Genomic DNA, 27,641 nt, shown 5'->3' with positions numbered 1-27,641 from the left:
CCCGCAGCCCTCTCCCATCGCCGCCGCCGCCCGGCTCTCCCCTCCGGCGGCCGTGGCCGCCGCGCTGCCCGCCGATCCGGGCGCGCCTCCCCTCCCCTCCCCTGGGCGGGCGGCGGGCCGGCGCCGGGGCTCCGCGGGCGCCGAGCGGGGCTGATGCTGCGGGCAGCGCGCAGGCAGCCGCCCGCGCAGTCCTGCAGGAGGCGCCGGGAGCCGCGCCGCCGCTCCCCGCCTCTCCTCGCCCCGCGGTGCTGAGCCGGCGCCGTCCGCAGCCCCGCCGCCGCTCCGAGGACGCGGTCGCAGCCCAGGAGAGCCGCCGGGGGTTCGGTGCGAGCGCGGGTGCGTGTGGAATAACCGCAGACATGACTGCGTGGAGGAAATTCGAGGTTCTGCTGGTTTTCTGCGCGGGGCTCCTCGCTGCGGCTCAGGGTAAGATTTGGGTTTCTTGCATTAGGGGCTGGATTCGCGCAGGCTGTGCTCACGGCTTTACCCCTCAGCTCATCTCGGCTCGGCTCAGCCGCTCGCATGAGCTCTCCCTCACCGCGCTCCGTTCCGCGCTCCCAGCCGCCGGCTCCCAGAGCCCCGGCACCTTCCCCCTGGTCCCCTTCCCTCCTTCCCGCCGTCCCCCGGCTCCCCGAGCGCTCTCTGCCCGCCGGCCGCTCCCCGCGGGGACCCTCAGCCCCGAGAGCCGGGAAGCAGCCGCCTCTGCGCCGCGAGTGGAGCTGCGCGCATCAGCTCCTGGGCAGCTCCGGAGTTTGCCAACACTTCGCTCACTACACATGCCCGAACGCCACTCGCCACCGTGCGAGGAGAAACAGTTCCCGCGCCGGCAAGTTGGCTTTCTCTCTCCGCTGCTCCGCTTTTACCCAGCTCACGGGGAGCGCGGAGTGGGTGTCGCGCAGAGCCGCCCCCAGCCACCCCCACTACCCCCGACTTCTGGGATTGTGGGAGTGTGCGGGGCCGGGGTCTCCCCGCGTGCCGAGGGGAGAGGGCTCCGGGCCGCGCGGGGTCTCCCACCCCCGTCTGGGGTCCTCCTTAAAATCAGTGCGGGGAGGGAGGGGAAACGAGGGTGAGGGTGACGGCAGAGAACTGGGTTACACAACTTCGGGGCTGGCCTCAGCCCCATCGCTGCCTCAGCGCTGGAGACAACAACTTCCCCGCTCGGTATTCACTTCGCCTCCCGCGGGTGCGGGTGCGCGTGTGAGGGCGCGGGCGGCGCATCCCGCAGCGGCACCGTCCCCGCAGCCCTCCCCTCCGCCTCCGGGAGCACGGTGCGTTCCCCCGCGCTCTACGCTGCGTGCGACTCCCTTACCCCTTCCGCGGCGCTTCGCGTCGTCCCCACCATTTTATTTTTCCTCCCTGCTTTTATCACTGTTACGCTTTATTCGCACCGTGCTGGAGTGGGGGGTGGGTAGGACGCCTGGCGAGGGGCGAGGCTGCAGCCTTCTCCTCCGGGGCCGCGGTCCCCGGGCAGCGCCGCAGCCGAGCCCGGTCCGGAGCTGCGCCTCCGCCCGAGCCCCGCCGCTGCCTCCGCTCTCCGCCGGCTCTTCCCTCGCGAGGTGCCCCCGCATGGCCCGGGGGGGCCACATTCGGTGTCAGCGCCGTGCCCGAACTTCGGCTCCCGGTCCCCCCCCGGCCCGGCCGCCCCGGGACGCGCCGCAGCGGGCCGACACCCGCGGTTCATTTGTTAAATACACTGTGGCTGGTTCTGTCGTTTGACATTTAAGTGTTTTCTTTTCATGGCTGACAGCACATATGAAAAGCTGGAGGCTGGATCATGGTTATTCAGCGGAGATCCGACGTGTTTTGCTTACATACAAAGGCTTTGCCAGGAACATTTGGGCACTGCCTCCGATGCTGCTCTGCAGAATGTAATTATACAGCGCTTAATGTGGAGCAGCAATACACCTACTTAAGGGCTACAAACTGACTTAATATTGAAGTCAAACAACAGGTAGAAGGGGAACCAGCGGGGACATTTGACATAATTCTTCCCCATTTACCTTCCCAGGCAATTGAGCGCAGGTATCTATATTTAGTCAAATGTAATCCTGAGGCTGAAATTACATTTATAGTTTAGAGAGTGAAAGAACTCCTTCCCTTGGAACACGGAGAGCCTTTGCTTCCCAGAGCACACACTGCTTTAAAGAATTGATCCCCAGGACTCCCTGTTTACTGTCCCCTCAGTAACTGAATAATTCTGTAGGGGCTGCAATAGGAAATCACATGGGCTTTGGTTTGTTTGGGGATTTTGTGATTAAAAAAAAAGAAACTACTATTTCTGGAGGTGTTGCCACACGTTTTCTCTTATCCGTCAGTATAGGGGAGGTGGGCTGATTTCCACAGTGTTCCTCACCACAAAACCAAATGCAAACCCTCTGCTGCTGTGCAGTTGTCTGTAACTTTTTAAAGGAATAAGAAAGGATGAAAATGAACATACGTCATTGTTCCTTGTGGTAGATCCGAGGTGCAGTTCTATGAGTATTTCCGTGGTGACATTTTGTCACCTGAGTATTTTGAAAAGCCTTTGGGAGAACCTTCCCTGTCTGTTATGCTTCAGAAATCGCTGGGAATCAAGATGGGGTGCTGTGCAGGAGCCCCATGCCCGGAGCTGCCCCATGGAGCAGTGATGCTCTGCACAGCAGCAGCAAACGCTCGGCTCTGCACTCAGATGGCCATGTGTGTAGAGCCATTTGCTAATTGTAATGGGCTGCATCCTTGCAAAAGCAAACATAAAAACTCATGGTGTACTTGAGACACCAGATATGGCAATGCCATTTTTGGTTAAAAAAAAAAAACAACAAAAAACCACCAAACTGCTGGGGAGGAAATGATAGATTTAGACTGAGCTCAGACTGAAATTCAAGATTAATGATTAAAATATCTTTCTGCTGTGATCTGAGATCTGCTGATTTCAGTAGAGGAATATGTATTGCTTCATACGTTCTGTAGTTCCAACGTATGGTTTTGAGATAATTTCCTGGGCTTGCTCCGATATCCAGTGAGAGCAGCTCCATTGCCACCTAATTGCCTCTGACAAAATGTGCATAAGGCTTTATTTCCTGGTTCAAATTCAGAGGTATCATTCAGATTAATGGAAATAGCAAAGGAAACACATTTCTGTCTGAAATCAAATCCGCACAGTGGAAGGACTCCCACATCTATAGCTTAGCATTCTGTTGTGGTTCTTTTTTTTTTTTTTTTTTTTTTTTTTTTTTTTTTAAGAAATAAAACCCAAAACATTTTGTGTACCTTCTGTTTGCTGCTCTCACTTTGTCAAAATAATTGCATCACACAAAGTTACCACTATGTTTAAGGCCTCCTCTTGTTGAACTGAGAATGTTTCTCTCTTTTAAAGTCATGTATTTTCTCTCTCTCTCCAAAGCAGTGCTTCTCACACTGTGAAGCCGCTCTCTCTAGAGAGGCTCCATTCCTTTTCAGAGGAGGCCGAAACAATTTGAGTGAAAATGAGCTGGGAAAAAACAAATAAACAAAAGTTGGATACCCACTGCATGACTCTGTGCTCTGTGGGTTCCTTCTCCACCCCAGCTCCAGAGCAGTGGGGAAATGGCAATGGAAAGGCAGAAAGAAGCAGCCAGCTCTGGCCACATCTGTAGTATTGCATGGAGATATAACATCCTTAACTCTGAATAAGAATATAAAGTATGGAAAAATTGAATACAATACAGTGCAGAACATAGCAGTTCAACTAAGATTCCCCAAGCAGTCCATCCTCAAAAACCATCTGTGAGACCTGCTGTTCCACTGCCCACCAACATGGAATTCTCAGCAGATGAAGCAGAGCATGGTGTGAGAAGTTGCTGGTGGTGTGAGGCCATGCAGGCAGCAGCATGTGTGGATGCAGTGAGGTCTGTGAAGGCATTTCAGCATCTTCAGTGGTCTGTAGACAGAGGAAGCATTATGTGGATTTTTTCCCATTTATTCTAGTGACTGTCACTCTCATGGCCTTTTACAGAAACATGTGTGATTTTGATCAGGTGTGGACATTTTGAGTTTTAGGGAAGAATACATTTCTTTCCCTGTAGTCTTTTTTTTTTTTTTTTTCTTTTAAATTTTCTATACAGACAATCCAACTATTCACCTCTGTTACTCATTGTACGGTACTATCATTGTTTATGCATTGATACACACATGTTTTTACAAGTCATGTATGGGACTTTGGCCTCGGTAATACTTACACACATTAAAGCTTCAGCCTCAGTGACTTCGGAACAGTCTGAAACTGAGTCAATGTTTGAAACAGAAATCAGTGCATTCAGGGAGAATCGTGCTCCCCAGAAGGTCGGAGACACCTCAGGGACCACTGATTCTAACTTTTGGAAGCCATGTCACTTGCACACCTCCATGCTGACATTGCTCTCACAGCCTTTCCTGTGAGAAGTAACTGCTGAGTGGTGCACTCTTATAAATAAAACCTCCAGTGACTTTAGGCATACGACCTAATTCGTTTTGCTCTGATCCCTACTGACCTGCTGTGTCTCTGAAAATGTTGACATTATTCTGCTGGTGAACAGCTGTGAGTGTGCATGGAGCTCCCACAGCATGGTGCTGGGCTTTCTGCCACCGGCAGGGGTTGCAGCACTGAAAGAGGAACTGCTGCTTGAGCTGAGGTTCTGAAGCAGTAGCAGAAGTATTGGACGTGAGTTCTGATAAAACTTGAGCATACAGTTGGCTTTCAGTCTGGGTCCTTGATTCAGAAGCTGGCCTCTAGCTGTCCATGTGGCTGCAAAATTAAGGAGATTCAAATTAGCTAAATTGGATGCTCTTCCAATTTCTCAGTGAGCAAAGAATGAGAATCATATGGAAATTCTCCTAATGTGTGTGAATCACTTTCTTCTGCTTAGATACTTTACTTTCTACGTCAGATGCAGTTTCCTTTAAGCCATTTTTATTAACCAGTAACTTTTGAAATAGGGAAAAATGTCATCGATGCCTGAGGAAAGCTGCGAGATGCTACTTTGTCCTCACACATCTTTGTTCTGGCTGGATGAAAGATTTCATTCAGCTCTATGACACTTCTATCACATTCAAGAAAATCTACACTATATTTGTTATCAGTATTTCTCTACGGAATAACTGCTTAAACAAATTACTTGGATTATTGCTGATGTTATATTGACACACAAAGGCAACATTCATCAGTTGCCTGCATTTAGTAATTGAACACTAAATGGAGACATGCATGCAATGAAAACTCTTACAAGAGTAATACTGCATCTTATTGCCAATAACAAGTCTGACTTGCTTAGAGAGAAACATTTTGTTCTGCATTTCTTAGTCATTAAAAAAGAAAGAGAGAGAGAGAGAAAATGACAACTGTTTCTTGCAATTTTTACCTGGAGGGCACATTCGGTTAACGGGTATAATCACTGTTATACCATTGATAATTAATCAGAATTCCTCTTAATGAAGAAATATCATCAATGATTGGACTTTACCAAAAGTTAAGCAAAAAAATCACAATTCCTTGCAATTATAGTGAAGTTCTAATTTCCAATACAAAAATAAATCACCTTTTGTTTCAACTTCATAATTGTTAGATTCTTCATTTTATTAATACATGAGTGTATATGGTACTGAAATGGTGATTCCACCTCTTTCAATGTCATTTTGAAGTCATCTCTGACAAGGAAAACTTACATTTGGACAGTAATGAGGGCTCTATCCTGCTGCAGTTGAAACAGAAATTCCTATTGATTTCGGCAATATTTGGATCAGCCACTGCTGAAATTGTTGGTGCTCCAAATAAGGCAGACATAGCAGATACTGCAGATAAGCAGTAGATCCAGATCCCATTTGATGTGAGCTCTGGTGGCCGAGCACTTCTCACAGTTTACACACAGGAAAGACTGGCGAAGGAAAATTGAATGAATCCAAGCAGTCAATATTGCTGGTATTTAAAGCTTTATTTTTTTATGAGAATATTTTGTTTTTAAACATGATCTCCGGTATCTCCAAGTATGGCTTAATCAGTTCCTTGCCTTGCTTTCTCTTTTTCTTTTCCTGTGTTTACTTTTTTTTTTTTTTTTCCTTTAAGAAATTGTGGAGAACAATGTACAGACATGCCTGTATCGTTTTAGTCTTTGGATGTTTTATGTCTTTCCTACAGTATCCCATGGATACTGAAGTACAGAATCATGTTCTGTATTCATGTCTCCATTGTACAGTGGCTTTTTGAAAGAAATGTTCGCAGCTCTGCTGCTGACAGAGAGCTGAATAAATAATAATGAATAAAACAATGTGTGCAGTGTTTGTTTTGCAAAGTGTTGCATCACATTTTGTCAGCATTTTAAGCATACCTTTCACAGCACCTTCACTTCTTCCTCAGTTTCAAAGTGATAGCTTTTTCATGCAAATCTTACAAAGCATAAAATATTTCATATTTATTTTCTGTCTTCCTTGTTTTTAACACATAAATATATTTCAACACCTGAGTTGGATTTATTTTTTTTTAATTGAAATGTACCTACAGTTCTGTTGTTTGCAGCACGTCTTTGGTTGAGGGCAAATCTGGGGCTGGTAAGGTTTCTTTTTCTCATCCTATGTTTTTCAGATCTAATGCAACCAAGGTATAACACTTCATAAATAATAATTTTCTTTCTTTGACCTGTGTTACTTCACTGTCATCTTCACAGAGAGAATGCAAATATTCAGGCTTCTTATAGAGCTGCTGAAACATCAACATTCTGCAGGGCACTGGGAACCGAAGTGCAGCCAGCATTGGGGGAGGTGTGACACACAGGTCCAAGGGTGGGCCTCAGCACACTAGAGGTCACAAACAGGATATTTTCTGTACACCGGCCCAGCTGTGGGTTGGATTTAAAGCATCTTCACTGTTCCTGCAATGCCTGCTTCTGAAACGGACAGGGGAGCTCAACTCTCTTTGAGTTGAGAGTATCCAACACACACGATAGAGAGCTTAGGCTCTGAGTGCTGTGTTTGGGTTAGAGCTTGCATTTTAGAGCGCCCCAGGGCTCATCCTGACCTCATGGTGTATACAACATGGATCCATGGGAACCAAGCTCCAGCGACCTGCTTTGCGCAATGCAGCTAAAGGTGCACAACCAGCACTTATGTTGCCAGGGAGCGAGCTGCCAGATGTTGCAGGAATCCATGTGAGATTGGGGAATCTGCCTTGCGCTTAACTTCAGGAGTGCAGGTGACAGTGACAATAAGAAATCAGGATAGAGAGATGCTTCTCAAAGCAGTACTTAAGAAAGTAAACAGCAAAAAGGAACATTTTGACTCATTGTTGCTATTTGTCTGGCCTGTAAAGATTCTTGTACAACAGTGAAAGTATCAAAGGGGTCATTTTAATGAAATTAAAGCAAGAGCATAGAGTTTAACTTAATTTTAGGCTAATTTTCTATGCTTGTGGTTGAGAAACCAGTAGTCATGACAAATCTCTCTGTTCTCACTCATGTCTGTGGGATATCAATGCAGAATCTGACTGCTTCCAAGTGACTAAGTATACTGTTTTAGCTTTGCCCCAGCAGCCAGATTCTCTATTGGCATCCTGCTGATATTTCTTATAATACATGGATTGAGTCATGCCAAGCATCTGGGGGGAAAAAGCTATTTTGTCATTCACTTTAAGAACCTCTGTACAATCAAGCAACTGCTAATATTGAAGTCATTGACCCTCTGCATTTGTAGACATCTCTCTTGAGAAATGAAATTGATTTTCTTTATCTCAGCACATAAATATCCCCAGCACACACCTTGACCCATTGTTTGCAATGTCTCTCACACTACAAAATGTAATGCTAATAGATTTTAAAAAGTCAGCGGTAGCAGCCATAGTAGCATTTTTATTGTGGGGTGTATCTGGCCATATCTAACTTTTTTCTGTATAAAGATTTATACGGAAGGCTTTATTATATTTAATTGAAATACATACAAACACTGAAATTTTCCATCCCCCTCCTCACCCCCCATGTACACAATGTAGTTAAAGTAGTGTTTATAAAGCATTCTGCTGTGCAGAACTAGTTAAGTCCTATAAACACTAGTCCTCATTTGGACAGTTTGTGTTGCTCATATATTGGATTCTGACCAGCTTCTGAGCTGATAGAAAGGTGGGGGAACTCACACACATGCACAAAAAAATAAATCTTATTAACCTTTCTGGTCTTGGAGTCTGACCTTTACTAGAGTCACATATCACAGAGAGACCTTGCATTAAGACAGGGATGCTGGAACAAATCTAATAATGATAAAGAGAATTTGAGTTCCTAGTCATTAATATGGAATGCAAATAATCACAGAAACATCTTTTGTATTGGAGATGAGTGGTACCTCAAAATCTCTGACCTCGCTGAAGTGTATCTCAGGCCACTTGTTTTCACCAGTAGTATAATTTATTTGTTTCTGAGAAGAGATCAACCTTTAATTGCTTTCTTTAGCAACGTCTAGTAAACAGGCTGATAGCATGGAGATGATCTCTGCAAACAGCAAAGAATTTCTTCAACTCATGTTGCCATGACAATTTAGATTTTTCCTGTCATCTCTTGAGAAGCTTCGAAGTCCTTTCTTTAAAGCAGTAATTCAGGGAACATTTTGGAAAATCAAGTTGCTCTCTTTTTCAGTTTTAGTATCATCTAGCCCAGCAAAGGGTCTGCCTGATCCAGTCAATTTTAAGATCTACAAACAGGAACTAGTCTAAGAAATATAACATTTTGAAATCCCCTCCACGGATCTCAGTTGATTTACATCAGCAGAGAAGCTGACTTTAGATGTTATCAGTGTTATCAAGTGATTTAGATTTCATTTATTAGTGATGTGATAATATGAAATTGCCATCATAGAAACAATAACAGATAATGAAGAGTAGATAGGTCAGCTTATAATTGTCATTCTGATTTTCGTGAAAATACATTGTCTTGCAGCTATTTTGAGGAAATCAGATTACAGAGGAATTATAGAATAAAAAAGGACTAACCATTTTATTTCTTTTACAGTTCCAATTATAACATTAGTTCAGTGAATGAGGAATGTAATCAAAAGACTGTTGTCTTAAATTGCTTAAATTACTATTTAAGATACTTCCCATATAAAATGTGTTGCTAATAAACAAATTGAACTTCCCCTTTTTATTATTATTATTTTTATGTTTATCTCACATTAAATTAATTGTTTTGAAAATATACAAAACTAGTCCAAGTTACATTAATCTACTTCTTATGGAAGTAATTTATTGACCTATGGAGGTATTTCATTGGTTGCTGTTAGCAATGAGGAAAGCGGTAAAAGAAATGGAGATAAAGTGAAATGCTGCTGCTTCTACTGGGTAAATAAGTTTATCTCTAGTGAAGACAAGAACAGTACCTCAGTAGTAGTTTTCTTTTTAAGATGTTCCTGGCAGATGATGGCAACTGAGTTGGTGTAGTTTGTTTACTTCTTTTCCAATGGATTTGAGATGAGTCATATAACATTAGAAGGAAAATTGAGAAGATGTGTCAAAGTAAGTTCAGTTTTCCTCTTTTTTTTTTTTTTTTTTAATATATAACAAAATCATTAGTTTTTATTAAACTGAGTTTCCTAACTGCTTGTTTTAGGGTTGGTTCTCATTTTGCCCATAAATCCAAGTTTCTTGTGCTAGAAATTGTATATTCAGATCTTTCATTTCTGTGTGCCAGAGAGGGGGACTAAGTTACGACCTCCTTTCAGATGGCTTCATACATCTTTTTTGAAGTAGTAACAAGTTCACTGTCAAGCTACTTAGAGAATCATACAGAATCACAGAATCATAAAATGCCCAGGGTTGAAAAGGACCACAATGATTATTTAGTTTCAACCCCCCTGCTATGTACAGAATCACCAACCACCAGACCAGGCTGCTCAGAGCCACATCCAGCCTGGCCTTGAGAGCCTCCGGGGATGGGGCATCCACAGCCTCCTTGGGCAACCTGTTCCAGTGCATCACCACCCTCTGGGTAAAAAACTTCCTCCTAATATCTAAACTATCCCTCCCCTGTCTTAGTTTAAAACCATTCCCCCTTGTCTCATCGGACTACTTCAGACCACAATAATTCAACCTCTATGAGCATGGCTATTTTTTGAAAATGTTTATATCCTATTCCTTCAGAGTGGGAGTTAAGGACTACAGGGTGGGACCTCAAGACTTTGTGTTGCAGAGAAATCTTAATTTCTGTTTTACTTCATAACTGTCTTTTTCACTGCACTTTACTGATAACGCAGTGTATTCACAGTGTTAAGGTAAAGTGTTACTTACCTATATGAATTTTTGATAAAGATACAGACTCCTGGATGGCATACAGTTATGATACATCTCGTCATACCCATTCCACATGAAAAACAATACTCTTTTTTTTCTGAAATATCTGATGGAAGAAGATATCCATTTGTTGAATAAAAGAACATGTACGTACCGGACAATTAAAGCACCTGTCTGAGCTCATTTTACCTCAAGACCAAATTTCAGTTTACGTTCAAAGAGACTGGAAAGGGGTCTGAAGGTAGTGTTTATTATTAAGTCTATATTTGCAGATATCTTTATTTTTACTTTATTTTCAGAAATGCTGAGTACCTGCAGTTCCCACTGCTTTAAGAAAAGATTGCAGATCTTAGCATTTTGTACTTAATTTTACACTCAGAATCACCATAATCTGAAGGTAATATGATGCCATAAAAAGAATGGATTTACAACAGTGTACAGCATTAACTTCTGTTGTCTTCCAGGTAGTATCTGAATTAATTGAAGTTTCCCAATAATAATTCCCTAGAATTGTACTATTTTTTTTAGCAATGAGAATTTCTCAAGTGAAGTTGTGGTTTGTTTTTTGTTAAACAATTCTGTGTCTACAAAAACCCTGGATCTAATGTACCTAGGAACAAAATGTTTGTGATTGCAGAGTAAATGTTAAAAGCAGCAGCAAATAAAAATTTGGAGTGAAGCCAACTCATACACTATTGGCTGTATTGGTTAATGGAGGCTGTTGTCTTGGTCCCAGATTAAAACCAATCAGTTCCACCTCCACTTTATTACCTATGCAAGTATTCATCATTTTATACACTCATCCTAAATTGATGGTAACTAATTACAGCTCTTTGGGATTCCATTTGTCTTGCTAAGAAGCAGCGGTTTGTAAGGGATGATGCAGAACTTTACAGTTCTGGTGGAAAAAGTCTTCCCCTGTTTTCAGCACATTAGAATAGACACCAAGCTCCATTTGGTATTTTTGTGCATCTTTCTGCAGATCGTATTTGCAGGATGGATTGCTTTGTGCAAATGTTTTGAATGTACTTTGTCACACAGCATTGGTATATACAGCTTTGTAAAGCAGAAACATTTTGTGCAACAGTCTCAACAGCAGTCTGCTTCTCAAATGTACTCAGTGACACTGCTGTTGTCTAGGTACTTCCCAAAAAGAGTGATGTCCATAAGGATCGCGTTCCCCCAAGGGGAAAAAATCAATTAAAAAAGAAACTACTCTTTGACACTGGAAAAATATTGTACTGCCTACTGTGAAAAAGTAGGCTATAGTGATGACAGTGACTGTGTCAGGTGAAGGATGGGCATTCAGCACAGGGGACAGCATGGGCAGTTGATGGAAATAATTGTATTTCAAAGACATGCTCTTCAGTAGTACCACTAAGTAAGATTAGCTATCTCAAAAAAGAAGTTACATGTGAAAAAGCATGACAGCTTGTAATGGAGATTTCAGTCAGGATTATTATTTTTTTTTAATAAATCCTTGCTCTTGTCATATGATGTCCTCCATTCATCTGTTTTCTAAGATATTTGGTCTACTATTATAGTTATTCTTTAAATAAGTGAATGTTATGCCCGGACATACTCACATATTGTGATTTATTCCTTTCTTTTCTGATAAATCCCAGCATATAAGGTCTCATTTCATTAAGTGTTGTATGAATATGTTGGAAAAGGAATGGACAGCGTTGTGAAAGAAAACTGAACTTGGGGGAATGTTATTTCCAGCATGACCAGATCCAAGCAATAAGATGTCTTCTGAAATTCAGCCCGCTTCAGCTTCATGCTGGGCATGTTGCTGAGCTGGTACATAGGCTCTACACTGACATGCTGATAATAATGCTTTCATCTCATAGTGCTGGCAGAACTGGCACCATCAGATTCGCAACATTAAATACTATTTGTCTTTTGTTTCCTCTTACTGTTTCCTTAACATTTTCCTTTTGCAGGCCTTATCTTTCTTGTCACTCTATAATCTCCTCCTCTGCTGAAGGAACGTAAGATGTGGGATTTGTTGTGCTCCGTAGTGGCTATCTGACATTCACAGAAAGAAAAGCACCCAGGGTCTAATCTGTGTTGACTTGTACACTCTGGGCAACATGTGCAGAGCCTGAACAAAGCCACAGGGCATTCCTAAGTCCTGAAGAAGTAAGTCACGGACATAAACTGTGCTCAGATTGTGTGCAAGTCCCATGAATTTGCTTAAGTTTCAGTCTTTAAAAGAAGTAAAGGGTTTTTTGTTTGCTTTTTTTTTTTTTTCTTTTTGTTTAATTGGTAATCTTCCAGTCTTTAGGTTTCAGTATTTAAAAATGCAAGAATCTACACATCAAATCAGATCAGAATATTTCTCTGACAGTGGTGATTAGCAAATGCGTAGAAAATGTGCAGGACAGAAGATATACAGACTACCTTCTATTTTAGCAGCCTCTGGTTCAATCTGGGGAAGTCTTAGCCAAAGGTTGCATCTATGTTCAACATCCATCAACAAATTTAAACTTCACAAAACTCTTCTTGAACCTATTCATAATTCAGAATACCACACTATTTTCAGACAATCTGCTTTACAATTTAATTCCTGCTGTGCAGAAAAGCACTGCATTTTGCTTGTTTTGAAGCTTCTACCTCCTCATTTCCTTGAGTGCTTCCAGCTATTTGGAAATGGTTCACCCCACTTAGAACTTTGGTTCTAATGAATAGGAAGGGGTGATGTGGATCTCTAAATTATATATTTTTCCAAACTACACCTAAAACTTCCATCTGGATATTGATGTTTGGCTGACTCCAAGTAGTACTAAAGGTATGATTCCCAAATGCATTTCCCATAATTTTTAACGGTAATGATTTTGTAGCCAATGTTGCTGATGCACTTAAAAGAATAATAGCCTGCATTTCAGTGCAAACAGCTGCTTTCCTTTATCCTACCTTCTTATTACCTAGATTTATTCTCATCGATGACATTTTGATTATTTGCTTTCCAATAGATTGTAAAGGCAGTACACCATGATTGTCTAAATAGCAATGACATTTAACACTTTTTGCCTTATGAGATATTTCTGGAGTGATAGAAGAGAAAATGCTTAGCAAATCAAGCCCCGATAAGGACTTTTTACAGCAAACTGGCTGGTTGATCTGCTCTCCCATCGACTTTGACTTCCATAGAGTGGAATCAAACCAAGTCAAACCAAAGCAACACAAATAAATGTGTTTTTAAAAAGTATTACAGTAACATGAGGCAGAAGAAAACAGAATTTCATTAATGTTAGCAAATCTCCCATTACTGATCTTGTTCTTTCTTTCTGAAAGGCTCTTTCATTTCCACAAAAGAGAAATTTCTGAATATTTCTTGATAGAGTCTATTCATGAAAAGAAGACATTAATTCTTCCTGTCCAGTGCAAACAAAAACTTTTTTTTTTAGCTTTGGAGAGCTGATCAGAACACAGGTTTTAGAGAAATGACTGGAAAAGGATATAATGTATCTGATATACTACAATCTAAATTTCCGTTGAGATGAAGGTAAGTTTGAGAACCATTTTCATGGGATAACAAAACTTTTCTAAAGCAAGGTGCTTTTTTTTTTTTTTTTCCTCTGCTTGGTTAGAATCAAACATTTATTAAAATGTAAGAATACTTCATGATAAAAAGCAGATTGAGCTTACAGATAGATGCTGTGTTTAATTAGAAAATAATGACTCATTTTATGTCTCAGTACTTTAATGAAGACGTAGGTCAATTGTAAACAACAATGTAATCATTTGTTTATAAGGTAAACTTGTCTCTTTAAAAAATTACTCTCTTTACAGTATGAAAAAGGTCCCTATAAAATACTTTAACTGCTTTTATTGAAGGATCAGATGTTCTGTGCAGTTGATTTTGTAAGTTAGCAAAATGGTGTTTCTTCAGAGAAGATTATGTAAAGAGATTTTGTTGATAAGCTATAACATTGCTTAGATTGGTGTGTAGCTAATCTCTCAATAACTGTCTTTTCTTCTTTCTGCCTAGAATCACCTTTGGTTATTATAACAATATATATCTTAAAATATCAGGTATAGCATAGTAGGTAGAGTATGCAAATGTACATCTGGAAATTTCAGACAATAAATACCTGCTGATTATACTTATGCAACATAGTATAACTTATTAATTCAAGAGCTAGATCTAAAATATGTCAAACTCTTCATTTCCTAATTAATTTCATGGATGTTGAGGACACTCAGAGCTAAATAAACACACATAAGAATTAAAGCATCAAGATTTCCCTTTATTGTGAAGATATTTACCTCTAATACTTAGATTACTGAATTACCACTTAACAGCTATGTTAACTCCAGAAGCATTCAGACTTATACATGTCTTTTCCTTTTATTAGAAAATTTTTGTTGAGGCTAAAATTGCATACCTGATCATTCCCAGAATGCTTGTGTCTTATATACATTTGTGTAGTACGTTTATTGAACAGTCGTTGGAACCTCCGATACAGCTGTTCTTCCATACGGATAAAACTATTAAACTCTCCTTAATTGCACCTGCCAACTTGGGCCTTATATGAGATATTCATATTGTGGAACTACTGTCCTTTTATTTTCCCACAGTAGTGAGAGTAATATAACTGTTGGAGCACTTATCTTGATTATGGAATACCTACATTCAGCTTCCTTAAAAAATTACTTTCTCATCCATTTTTCAAGCATCTACTGTGAAGCCCTAGGTTCTCCTCTGTTGGTTTTGTGATGGTTTCCTGTAAAAGTTTCCTTTGGAGGTTGAAGGTTTGGGTTTCAAACTTCACTTAAAGTAACTCAGTAGGAGTATTAAAAAAGCTGCTGAAACAGTACCTTGCCTCCTGCTGGTCCCCTCTTAGTCAGAGAGCGTTACTCGCCACATCAGTGATGAGTTGGATTTCTGTCTTGCTCGGTGAATATTCAATAATATGAAAAATGCAACTGGAAGAGGCCAATCCAGAATACTGCTTTGGAGTTCATTTGCCAGTAAGCATGTAAAAGGCAGGTGCTGCAATATCTAATTGCAGCCCATTTGAGGGAATAACCTAAAGCTTTTATGACTGGGGCATTAAGAATCATCATGTTACAATCTTTGAAAAAAAGCTACAAAATGTAACATAAGTCTCACAAAGAAAGGTATGTATTATCAGTGAGATTGACTTGCAGTTCATGTTTATGTTTTTTTTTTTTTTTTTTTTTTTTTTTAATTATCTCTCAGACCTGCAACACCATTTGACTGATGAAGTATTTGCCACATCTCTACTGACATCATCAGTGATATCAGAGAGTTTAGGAAATTTAGGCCTTGTCTTAAGGTGTCCAGTTACCATTGTAATGAATATAGCATAAATACATGTGTGTACTTGTGTCTGAGAGAGAGATAATTGCAGCCATGTGAATCTATTGTGGAGGTAGTTCCATAGTTACCTTCCATTATTCCTCAGGTTTTGTCCGTTTTCCTAATCATGTAAAAAATATTTCCTTTGCTTTTAAATGCAGGGTTGACTGCAAGCTGCTGCCACACGGGAAGATATGTCTGAAATACTTCAACCCAACCCACTGAAATGCTGCAGCTTAAGCCTGTGACCTTGAACTTAAACCAGGGAGTTCTGATATACAGGAGTGATGTGCTGGCAGTGTATTGCATTGCTTATCAGCTGCAACATTACATGGGTTTTCACCTCAAGGCACAGGGAGTCACGGTAATTGAGACTGGAGGTCACAGATGTGTAAATTTATCACAAAGTCCATTTCCCTCTGGAGACACACTGCATTTTGGCTCTTTGTAAGTGAAGGAGTGAATCTGGAACAGCTTTTGATAGCTATCCCAGCTTTCTAAGGATTAGAGAAGCCTGGAAAGCTTCTCCCCTCCTCCATAATTGCAAAGTGAACAAAATATTTTGAGTTTTACCACTCTCTATTGACAAGTGTACCTTACTCTCTTCTACTACGTGTGATAAAACACACATTCTCACAGAATAAAGAACAGTGTGGAAGAAGTATTTTTAGTAATTTTCACTTTCAAATCTAAATCTGGCTTTGAAAATATATTTTTAAACTGCTAGTGAGGGTCCCAGAAGGACTGAAAGACTATTTACTGACAAAATAAGAACATACCTGCCTAGGAACAACTTCTGATGCTGAACGAAAGCAAGAAAATCTTCTGTCTTCAAAAAAGATACAACAATCCAAGAAACTCTAGATGATTGGATTTAACAAGGGTTGTCGGAAAAATTAAACTACCATAAGGAAGTGTGAAAGAACAGCTTGAAAATCAGTTTGATTAAGGATAACCAGCATAGATTCAGGCAGGGGAGGTCATGCTTAACTAACCTGCTGGAGTTCTTTGAAGATATTGCTGCCACTGTAGATAAGGAGAATTCAGTAGATGCAGTCTACTCTCAGCCTTTGACAAAGCACCACATCTCAGATTAATGGCTAGGATGAATCATCATGAAGGCAAATAAATTGTTGGATGGAAAACTAGTGAAAATGTAGGCCACAAAAGGAAAGTCTGGACAGAGTTTGCAAGGAATCAGTGTTAGGACCTCTGTTACTCATGATTATGTACATCTGAATGCAAGTGATGGGGTGAGAATTGTAATGAGACTTATGGCTCATATGGGAACAAAAAAAAAGCAAAAAGCGCAGAGCAGTGAGATCATATATAAAAGGAATATATCGCTGATATAATTTGGCTAGCAGAAAAAAATAAATAAAATACACAAAACTTAAGCTAAAATCATAAAACAATATTAGGAAATAGTCATTAAATAAAATAACTATCTTATATATTGAGCTAGAAAAAAAAAAAAGGGAATTACTGAGGAAATAAATTGAAGCCATCAGCCCATGTCAAAGCAATATTTCAAAAGGTCAAAAAGATGTGAAGATGCTTTAGAAGACAGAAAGCATATCAAAGAAAGCAAAGAATGAAAGAGTGGTGTTAGCTTACACAAAATTGTAGCAAAAGTGTCTACAGGACATGGTCTACAATATTGTTAATAGTTGTTCAGGAAAATAATATTTACTTCCTGAGATTCATTTTAAGGAAACAAAAGATATAAGGTTTCAATAGATGAATTGTGAAGAATATTAAAGAACTTTGGGTTGCTTTACTGTAAACTAGGTAAATATATGATATTTTTATTGAAGTAGGACCCAGGGATTCAAGTCAAAATTAAGGTCCTATTGTGTTTATGCATGCAAATGGAAGACAGAACTTATAATAAAACAATTACATTGACAAGGGAAAAAACCAACACATAAAAGACACAGTAGTGTATCCAAATAAGATTTGTGCCTGGACTGTGATCTGGGATTCTCATTTTATGAGTCTCAAATCTGTATTTTATATAACGAGTTTCATTATTCTTTTATAGGTATAAGGATTATCATTAATATAGGGTAGAAAACCTAGATGAATATGTTTATATATGTTTTATATACACATACACATAAAGCAGAAATAGGAAACACTTATACTGCATTTGTACGGGTTTTAACCTGCTTACTGATTACTCCAAAGGCCTCTACTTAAATCTGGCAAAAGTTAGATTAATTCTAAAGGGTTGTATTATTTCCAAAATGTCTGCACTCCAGTAAGAAATAAATGCAATTTTAAAAAGGAAATGAATAATATGCATAAGTAAACACAACAATCGTTTGCTTTTATGGGAGAAAAGTGGGGTAAACAAGATGAAGTATAATTGATTGAATGGCTATTTGTTAATTAAGACAGACTGCATCTCTTCCTGAGTTTCTTATGATTTGAGGTTTGCTAGGAAAGAAAAATATTCTCAGAAGATGAGCATTTTCCCCTAGTTATGGAAGGATTCTTTGCTGTATGACTCAGAGCTTTGAAGTTAATAAATTCAATCTTTTCTTTAAATATACATTCATTCCTTTAGCTAGGATTCTGTCCAAAAAGTGACGTTGCAGCTAAAACACCAGTACCATGGTGCCTAACTTCCAAATATCTGCTCCCCAAATTTTAAACAGAAGTCTGTGCAAAGCTTTACTTCTTGTGTGAGTATACCTAGGCACCTTGAAATAGAATCTTAAATAGGCATGATCAAGGAGTATAGGGCAGCAGATTTGATGACTGCCCCCTTACTTCACTCAGAGAGAAGAGTTTCACTCAGTCCTGTGAAAAGGAATTCTTTCTTTCCTCCTAGTTTCCACAACTCATCTTACAAGCAATCCTATTCTATTGCTAAACCAAAAGACAGACATTCTTTGATTTTAAAAAATAATAACAAGATATTTGGAATATATTAATATCCCTCTTCCATGCTCTTCAATGCAGTACATTTATGCCTATGGTCCTCACTTTGCCGCTACACCTGCATCTCACCTGCATCTTACAGTTTGGTGCAGAATGAAAAGGGGCTGCCCGTGGTAGCACTCCTTTATCAGCCAAAACAAAGACAGGCAAGATTCATAGACTCATATAATCACAGAATGGTTAGAATGCTTAGAAGAAACCTAAATACCATGCAGTTCCAACTGCTTTGACGTGGGCAGGCCTGCCACCAACTACATCAGGATGTCCATGGCCCCATCCAACCCGGCCTTGAATACCTCCAGAAACAGGGCATCCACAGTTCCTCTGGGCAACCTATGCCAGTGTCTTTTGATTCTCTTGAGTAAAAAAATTTCTACTTTTATTAATGAATACCTTGCAAAGCTTACATGCAATTAATATGTCTATGCAACAGACAGCATGAAGAGCTTAATTTTGGATGAGGTGTTCAGGGACATGATTTAGCAGAGGTGTTGTGGTTTTGTGATTTTTTTTTTTTTTGTTCGTATTCCACATCATAACATCACGTAAAGCAGTGGAAGTTAAAAAGCTAATGTTCTGGTTCCGTGGACTGCTGTTTCCAGGCTCTTGGTTCGAGGAGGGGGATTCCCCAGAGAACTTTGCTCCCGGAGGGGGAAGGTGGAGCTCCTCACAGGTCTGCAGACTCTTTTTTTGCTCCTGGCAGAAAAGCACGTAGTCCCTCTGCAGTCTACAGGGCAACGCCTCAGTTTTGGACACTCTCTCATTTTGTTTAATTTGCTGGCCTCAGTTCCAATTGTGTTGTGTTGTACTGTGTTATCTTGCATTCTGAGATCATGTTTAGTAAATAAACATTCCTCCTCACATTGTTGCTGCTGCTCTGTTTTTAGATCCATCTAGTATCTCCCTATCCTTCCCCCTTCTCCTCTCTCCTGGAACTGCCTCATTAGTCACAGGCCAGGCCACATCGGCCTCTAAACAGTTGACACTTCTTTTTTTCTCTCTTGTCTATTTTCCTGGGCTGGTGGACCTGTGGGCCTGCTGTCCCCCTGTCACAGACACAGATCTAGAGATAACTCCGTGATGGGAGGGTTGTTAGAGTTAAGGTAGTATGGTTAGGTTGTGGTTGGACTTGATGATCTTTAAGGTCTTTTCCAACATGAGCAATTCTGTGATTCTATGATTCAGGGTTGTTAATTCCTTGGTCGGGTATTCTCCTGTCTAGCGGTGTCTGAGCTTTTATTTTTCTTTGTATGTCTAGGCTCATATAATACACTCCTGGACTTTCAGTTCAAACAAGTCCCACTCAGTGCTAACTTTGCAATGGTGTGTGAATGAAAAAGCCTGAGTGAATGAAAATATTGTTTTCCAAAGAGGCCTCAGTTTGGTGATGGTTCTGAATCATTTCATCTACTGTTGGATTTGCAGTCACTGTTGATGTACATACAGTGCACGGCGGGAAATACAGGCTGAAGGGAGGGCATCTATGGGAACTTAGGTCAAGGAGATATTTTCCTCTTGCATCAGTCCTGATCCAGCCTTATAGAGGGCACACAGTCTTCCATTAGGGCATGCTGTACTCAGATGAAAACAATTCAAGACTGATATGGAGGAGTCAGGAGGATAACATTGGTATCCTAGTGATGTAGTGGAGTTTCCTGGAAAGTTTTGGGCTCTAACATATCTGCTGTGATTTAACTCCATCAGGGAACTTTGTATCACACAGCCTCCCACTCACTCGCCCCCCGTGGTGTGGAGGAGAGCATTGAGAAGGTAAAATTGTAAGAATTCATGGGTTGAGATATGGACAATTTAGTAAAGGAAAAGGCATGCATGTAAGCAGAGTGAAATAAGGAATTCATTTACTGCTTCTCATTTGCCAGCAGATGTTCCACCATTTCCTAGAAAGAATGGCTCATCACACACAATGGTTTCATGTGGAGACAAAAGTTATCTTTCTGAACACTGGCCTCTTCCTTCATTTCTCCAGCTTTTGTTGCCGAGTATGATGCTATATGGTGTGGGGCATCTCTTTAGCCAGTTTAGATCAGCTGTCCTGGTTCTGTTCTCTCCCAGCTCCTTGCTGGCAGGGAAGTACAAGAAGCAGAAAAGTCCTTGTCTCTGAGTAAGCCCTGCACAACAATAACTAAGTAATAAGTGTGTTATCAACACTATTTCCATCAAAATTCCAGAACACAGCATCATAGAAGCATCTACAAAGAAAACTAGATTGATCTGAACCAAAACCTGAGCATCTTATAGAGATGTTTTTACATTTTTTATATGGAAGTCACTGAAAAAAAACACAAGCATCTGTGTTTCCAAGATGAGACAGATACAGCTTTTAGGGTAGTGATTTGGAGGTTTCTGTTGCAGTCTTCTGAGTGGATTCCTAGTGGGCTCACGTTTACAGGTAGTGAAAGATCTAACCCTTCAGCTAGGAAGAAGCTGGCTCAGGGTGCAAAGCAAAGTCCCACTGCCCCCCCAGAAGCAGTGCTGCCAGCCACAGCCACACAGTGCACTGAAGCCAGCAACAAGGTCAGCAGCTGGGGAGGATGCTAGTGGGGATGCTGGTGGGGAGAAAACCAGTAGCCCCTCGCCTAATTCCTTCCTCCAGCCAAACTCTCTAGCCACCCTTCTCATTCTGCTTCTTCACCATTCAGATGTCCCAAAGCAAGTGCCAGAATAACTTAGAAGAAAACATGTAGACTAAAATCATATTTCTGTTGAACTGCTGGCTCTGTTCTTCCTTCTCTGTTATGAGATACAGAGTTAGAGGGAGGTCTCCAGGTGTGATTTCCGTCAAAGTTAAGGACCTGATTCTTATTAGCCCACTTTGATTTTATTTTCTCTATAAACACAGCAGGAATTTTTGAAGTTATTTTTCTCAGGCATTAAGAAGTGCATTGTACATTTTCTGATTAGATAATGAGTAGTCTTTTTTTTTTTTGAACCAGAAAGGTTCCAGGTTAGCATTTTGCAGAACAGTTTTTATGAAACATTGACAGCAAAAGCTGTTTCTTGAAAAGAAGAAAATGAAAGGATTTACTTGATACAGGCTGTTATAACTGAGTAAAGAAGAGGCACACTATTTTCTATTTAGCATTTCTTTCTCTGTGTATTTACTCTGTTAACACTGAAGTCAAGCAAAAAAATGTTTCTTCTTTATAAGTGTCTTGAGAATATCACCTGTGGTAGACAGCTTATTAATCACATGCTGCTTAAAACACACAAGTTTAGGGAACTGCTGGAGCTATATATAAAAACAGGCAAACAATTTTCAGGTCATGCTCCCAAACCGTACTTAAAAAAGAAAGTTGATAAATTGTTTACCCTGGAAGGAAAGCATAAATTTTAAATCAGATTTCTAGTGAAGAAATATATTTTTTCTGTGGCAGTGTTGTCTTTCCCACTTAAAATACTTACAGAAATAAGTAGCTCAAAGAAGTTTCAGATCCTAGTATTAATGCACTTTATTTGGCAAAGTTATAAAGTTTTAGTAGCTGATAAGCACAAAGACATCATCATAGATTTGTACATTGTCCAGAAGGCAATAGAATCTGACAGGAGTAGAGCATATCGAAAGTCCAATAACAAAGCATTGTTGATCACTGACAAGTATTTTCTGTGTGTTTTGCATGGCCCACTCCAGATAGGAGGTTTGATTGTAGAAATGACTTGAATTATTTCCGAATTGTCTCAGCAGTTTGTACTTACTTTAATAAGAAAAATAAATAAATAAAAAATGCATTAACAAAACCCACAAAAAAACCTAAATGCCTGAAATGGAGCTGTTGTTTGCTTTCAAAGATTACTACTCTGACCCTGTCTTTTTTTCTGATTGATTTTATTAGGATATCAGGACTCCACTGGATATTTTTTGATACAGTAGGATAGACAACCAATAATCAGAGCACACATAAAGTGAATTGCAGAGATACAGGAACAAGTATGATTTTACAAGAGCTTTTTTTTTTTCCATACACATTTAGAATTTGATCTACTGGATATCAAGGGGGAAACCTTTTGACTACTCTTTACAAAGAATAGTAAGTGTCCTGTTGAGCTCTGTGGACAGCATAGTAAAGGTAGTATTTAATTATAAAGGTAGTATTTAATGATATTAAATGTTAATCCATCGGAGGGGTTTAGGATTCAGAATCTTGTTTTCAAAGTGACATTAAGAGAAAGACCTGTTCAAGGATTCAGGTGCTACAGTGAACAGGAATCAAAACTATCTCTCTAGGCACCAGACATCCCATGCTTGTATAGGGAGTGTTAGATGCTTTAGAGCAAAATCCCAAACAGCAGCAGGTTGAATGAGAAGTGTCTGAGAGGCAGCAGTCAGAGAATATTATGGTCTTTTAGAATGTCGAAGAATCACTCATCCTTTATTACATCAGTTGTAGAAACTTGTCCTAAATCAGGGTGCCTGATAGTTTCTTCACAGAAAACAATTCAAGGCCACTTTTTAAACAGTTGTGCCAGAGAAGAGGGAAAAGCACTATGATCTTTATATGTTATCTAGTTGCAGCTAATTCTCAATGTCTTTTCTTTTTCCACAAATAGGAGATCTGTATCTATACTTATTATTCACCTAGAAGTTGTTCTAACTCTTAAAGTGGGGCATACAGGTTGTGTTTCCTGCTGAAGCATTTCTATTGCACAGAAGAGGATTCAGAAGACGTTGGGTCAGTGATGCACATCTAGAGGTGGAAAGTTTGGAAACCCATGTGGCAAGGGCCTTTTCTATTGTTACGAACAGTATGGCTCTAAGTTCAAAAAAAATACCATGTCAGAATGACAGATTCTTAGATTTTCCCAAGCTTGCATATATAATCAGACTACCAGTTTATAGTTTCTTACATCATGCTCTTTCCTAACTGAGGAATGTTTATGCATGTTATATAGAACTAGTGAATTTCAAAAGGAAAGGCTGAGAACAGACATTGTGTTTAGGATACCCCAAAGATGAGGAGATGTGAATTTGAATACCTCTGTCAAAGTGCTGGTGTCCTGGCTGAATACTGCTTCAGCATGAACAATACTTTATATAAACCATGGCATAAGGAACAACTTGCCTTCATTTTGTGCTCTGTCTGATCTGTTGAAATGCTCTAGAAGCAGTCATCAGCTCAAATCTTTCACACAACACAGATGGAGAAAGATCATCTGTCTATTCTCTTATTTATGATGCTTCAAGATGGTTGGTGCTAAACAGCTTTTGAATTTGTCCAGAAGCTAACTAGTATGTGCCCAGGGTATGCTCCTGCTGAAGACATGGTGCCTAGGGGTGAGGTTTCAGTAACATAACCCTTTCCCTAGTGCTGGTAATTAAGCCTTTTTTCAGAGCTATTTTTCTGACGCTCTAGTTACTTTTACTCATCACATTTTGATTCATTTATTGCTTCACATACTAAAGGCTATTTTTTATACAACTATACACTGTTACTTATTCTCGTTTTATTCATTTAAGTACTATATCAGCATAAGTAGTTACTTAACCAAAATAGTGTTTTTTGACCGTCATTTCCATGACTGTTAATATTGTGAAGCAGTGTGTAGTGGAGAATGATCATGTTGGTTGATGGTAAATGAGTGTCATAAATTAACAATAGCCTGCTACTGATATATATCATCTACATTATCTTAGTTTTGAGTGTGAGTATTCTAGGAATTATCTTTAGATTTTTAATATAAGATTTCTTGTTGATAAGTTTGCAATATGGTTTTGCAATGCAAATATTAATTAGCACACAAAGAATCAGCACTCCAGCTAAGCTGACATGACCAAATACCAGTAGTTCATCCCAGATATGAAGTAAAGTCTTAAATCAATACAGATCAGTTTCTCTGAGACTCAATGAGAGTACGCATAGGATAGTGATAACCTGGCTGATGTGGGAACAATTTGTTAAGTTACTGTAACTTAATCAAGTGTTTGCTTGTCAGGTCACCCAATTGATCAGAACAATGTACTTATCCCCTTATCTTCTCCTCAGTGCCATCCATATTTAGTAACAGTATCATTAATGGAAGTAACATATAATTATAACGCATGCTGGAATTTTGATTTTTGTATTTGATTCCTTTACTAATGATGTTTAAATGCAGAGAGGTAGATTTCTTAGGCACTCTGTAGAATTACTGGTTGCTTTAATGTGGCCCCAGAAGCCCTACCATGGTAGATCACACTCCTATAGCAAAACATGCAGTGGAGGGAAAAAAAAAGCCTAAATAAAAATGTTAGATGCCAGCTTCTAAAGTACAAGTTATTATTTGAGTTAAATGGGAATATGGTTAAAAATCTGTTACCTAGTTGTTTTGTGTCTGTGTTTCTCCACATTATGATTCTTGACACCAGTTACTACCTTATACTGGAAAGATGCATTGTCACCACACTGAATCCAGCTTTCTGTAGCGTAACCTTTCTTCTACGAAGAAAAATCGCTGAGGCTGTCTTCCCCATTTCCTCTCTCCAGCCCAGGAAACAATGGCCTTGAGGAGCGTGACTGTGATCTGTGTTGTGAAGATTGCACACTCACTGCTAATTACTGTATTTGTAATTCCTGACCATACTAGTATACTGCCAGGGAGTGAATGAAAGTCTTTTGAGTACATTAATATCTATAAGCTAGCCCTCCAGCTTGCAGAGCCAGTAGAAATTGTAGAGATAGTAACTCACCGAACACTCCTGTGATGTGAACTGCTCTATCTAATTGTCTTGTATTCATTTGTACTTCTCTGGCATTAACCCTTCAATCACTCTGACAACTGCATTTGAATCAAGGCGGGGAGATGATTTTGACAGTTTTGCATAGCACAATGATGTAGAAAATCTAAGACTGACAGTGAGAAAAGCAGCATGTAGCAATGATGCTCAAGGTTTATAGTGTCTCTTAAAAGAAATAAGAAATGATCATGTCTTTTTTTGTTCATTGTTCTGAACACATTAGCAGGTGGCTGATGATTTCTGTGCACATATTATACATGCAATAAATATTCCCCTAGCTGTTGTTATTGTGTCCAAGTTTATGCTAGGTAGACTCTTTGGAAGGAGTTCTTCAACTTAAGAATGGCTTCATTGTGATTTTACTTGATATTCTTTTTAGCAGCACGTAAGAAATTCAGTTAGTATTCATTGTAATAACACCTATCATAAATAATTCATCTGCTATTCAGGACTTATGCTAACTGCAATTTTAGAATCTTTCAATGGATACTTTCACAAAGATTGCTTTGGAAAAGATCTCACTTCCCAGCTGACTGATTTAGCTTTGGCTGTTTAGAAGTAGTGCTCAAAATATTGTGTAGAGACATGTACACCAAACTCTTTAACAATAGTAGGTTTCATTTTCATGGTATTTTCTAGTACTCTAGTGCTCCAAACCCTGTATATTTAGCAATTGATCAACCACGGAGCTGCATGGAGCAGAGATCCATTTTCAGACATAGTCGTCACACTTTTGCAGAGACTCAACAGTTACAAATATTTTTGGCATCATTTGCAGGGACAGAAAAGGATACTTCCAAGAAAATGTGAGACTAAATTGTGCAAAGGGAGAAAAAAAGTTATCTTTCTGACTAATGGGGATTCAGAATGCATTAAAATTGTGTAGATTAAACACATTTATAATCAGAATATTAACAAAAAGATTCACAACTGCATTAATAGGTCATATTTCATTATCCTAACACAAAAGATACCTGGTATGAGACATTAATAAACGTAATAAAGCCTTCTGCATATGCATTATGAACAGCAGTGCTTTTAATATTAAAAGTGAATCCATATGGGTTATTTGACATGTAAAATATTAACTTTTATAGCAGGGATGCAAATGAGAGTTTGAGCACTAATTATATCTGCAGATCCCACTCAGGAATGAGGCTCAGTGTGACTAACAATTTTGGCAAAAGGAAAGAATATCCTGCTTCTCTCAAGAGGCAACACATCTCTTCTTTCTGCTTCTTTCTCTTTAACCGATTGGAATCCTCACCTCATGCCAGTGCTCGTGCTGCTCCCAGGGCCTGGCTTCCAAAAAGAGCCCACCTCCTCAATAGCTTGATAGCTGATGTTGTATAACTGCCTCTGGCAAGGAGGAAAGGTTATTTCATGTTTATTCAGAATCACATAACTGTATGAGGTACTCTATAAAAGGCTATTTTCATTGGCTTTTTTCAGTATCTTAATGCTACCTCTTCCATTAATGAGATGAAAGTGTTGCGTTCTGGTATAGAATGACATAATTACCCTAAGCATGGATCTTTCACATATGTTTCCTCAGTCTTTTTTTTTCCACATAAGAAAAGGTTGTTCTTTTTTTCTTTCTTCTTTTCTTTCCTTCTCTATTTTTAATAAATCCGCTGTTTATCATCATTATTTACTTTCCTTGTGCAATCCTCTGATAAATGCCTATCCAGCTGAGCTGATTGATGACTCCGATCAGTGGGACTGAGCCTGTCATTGTTATTCCTGAAATGGCCAGAGGGGTCACTGGAAAGCAAAATGAAATAGTATTTTCTTATCAAGAGGTAGCATGTCTTTTTTATTTTATGACAGGTACCCCACAAGAAACTTCCTACCTGAGCTACTTTGGTATGTGGATGCTGCCACACTGTACTCAGCTGAAAGAATCTCTCATGTATTGGGCTTTTTCTCAATTTTATTATCCTTTCTTGCAGGAAACTTTGGAGATATTATATCTAAGAAATATGCTGTTAGAAACAGGATGACAGAACAACTAATGAAAAGTACCATAGGTATTTTAAACTTATTATTAAAAGATAATTATAAGATAACACATGCATACAATTAAAACTTGAAGATGATTAATATTGTGAGTTATTGCCAATCTGTAGCAGAAAGGAAGTAGTTTTATTAAAATTTAATGAAGAAAATTTCTTTGTCTAAGGCTCTGTGATCTAGTAACGAATTCTCCATGTTTCAGTACTGCTAGCCAATGCCTCTAAAATTAAACAAATCTTACGCAAGCATCCAGGATAGCAGGATTACAGTTCCTAAAAGAGCGCAGTTGTGAGTCAAATTTCAAAGGACATTGTATTTCCAATATTTCTGTTGACTGCATACACTTGGGGGTGTGTCAT

General features: G+C 39.6%; 1 protein-coding gene across 1 annotated transcript in view; it reads left to right on the top strand.

Moving 5' to 3' along the window:
* The first annotated feature begins 276 nt into the window (after window positions 1–276).
* The window catches only part of CSMD1 (CUB and Sushi multiple domains 1), a 990,707-nt gene continuing 963,342 nt past the window's right edge, over window positions 277–27,641 (top strand). Inside the window, exon 1 of the mRNA XM_042877582.1 lies at window positions 277–426. Within this exon, the coding sequence (XP_042733516.1) occupies window positions 360–426 (67 nt within the window). The 5' untranslated portion in view covers window positions 277–359. The remainder of the gene's footprint in view (window positions 427–27,641) is intronic.

The sequence above is a fragment of the Lagopus leucura genome, unplaced genomic scaffold, assembly GCF_019238085.1.
Source record: "Lagopus leucura isolate 7727_CA_CO unplaced genomic scaffold, USGS_WTPT01 Super-Scaffold_73, whole genome shotgun sequence".
Lineage (NCBI taxonomy): Eukaryota > Metazoa > Chordata > Aves > Galliformes > Phasianidae > Lagopus > Lagopus leucura.
Note: the sequence above shows the minus strand (reverse complement) of the source record. Positions and strands in the feature narration are given on the sequence as shown.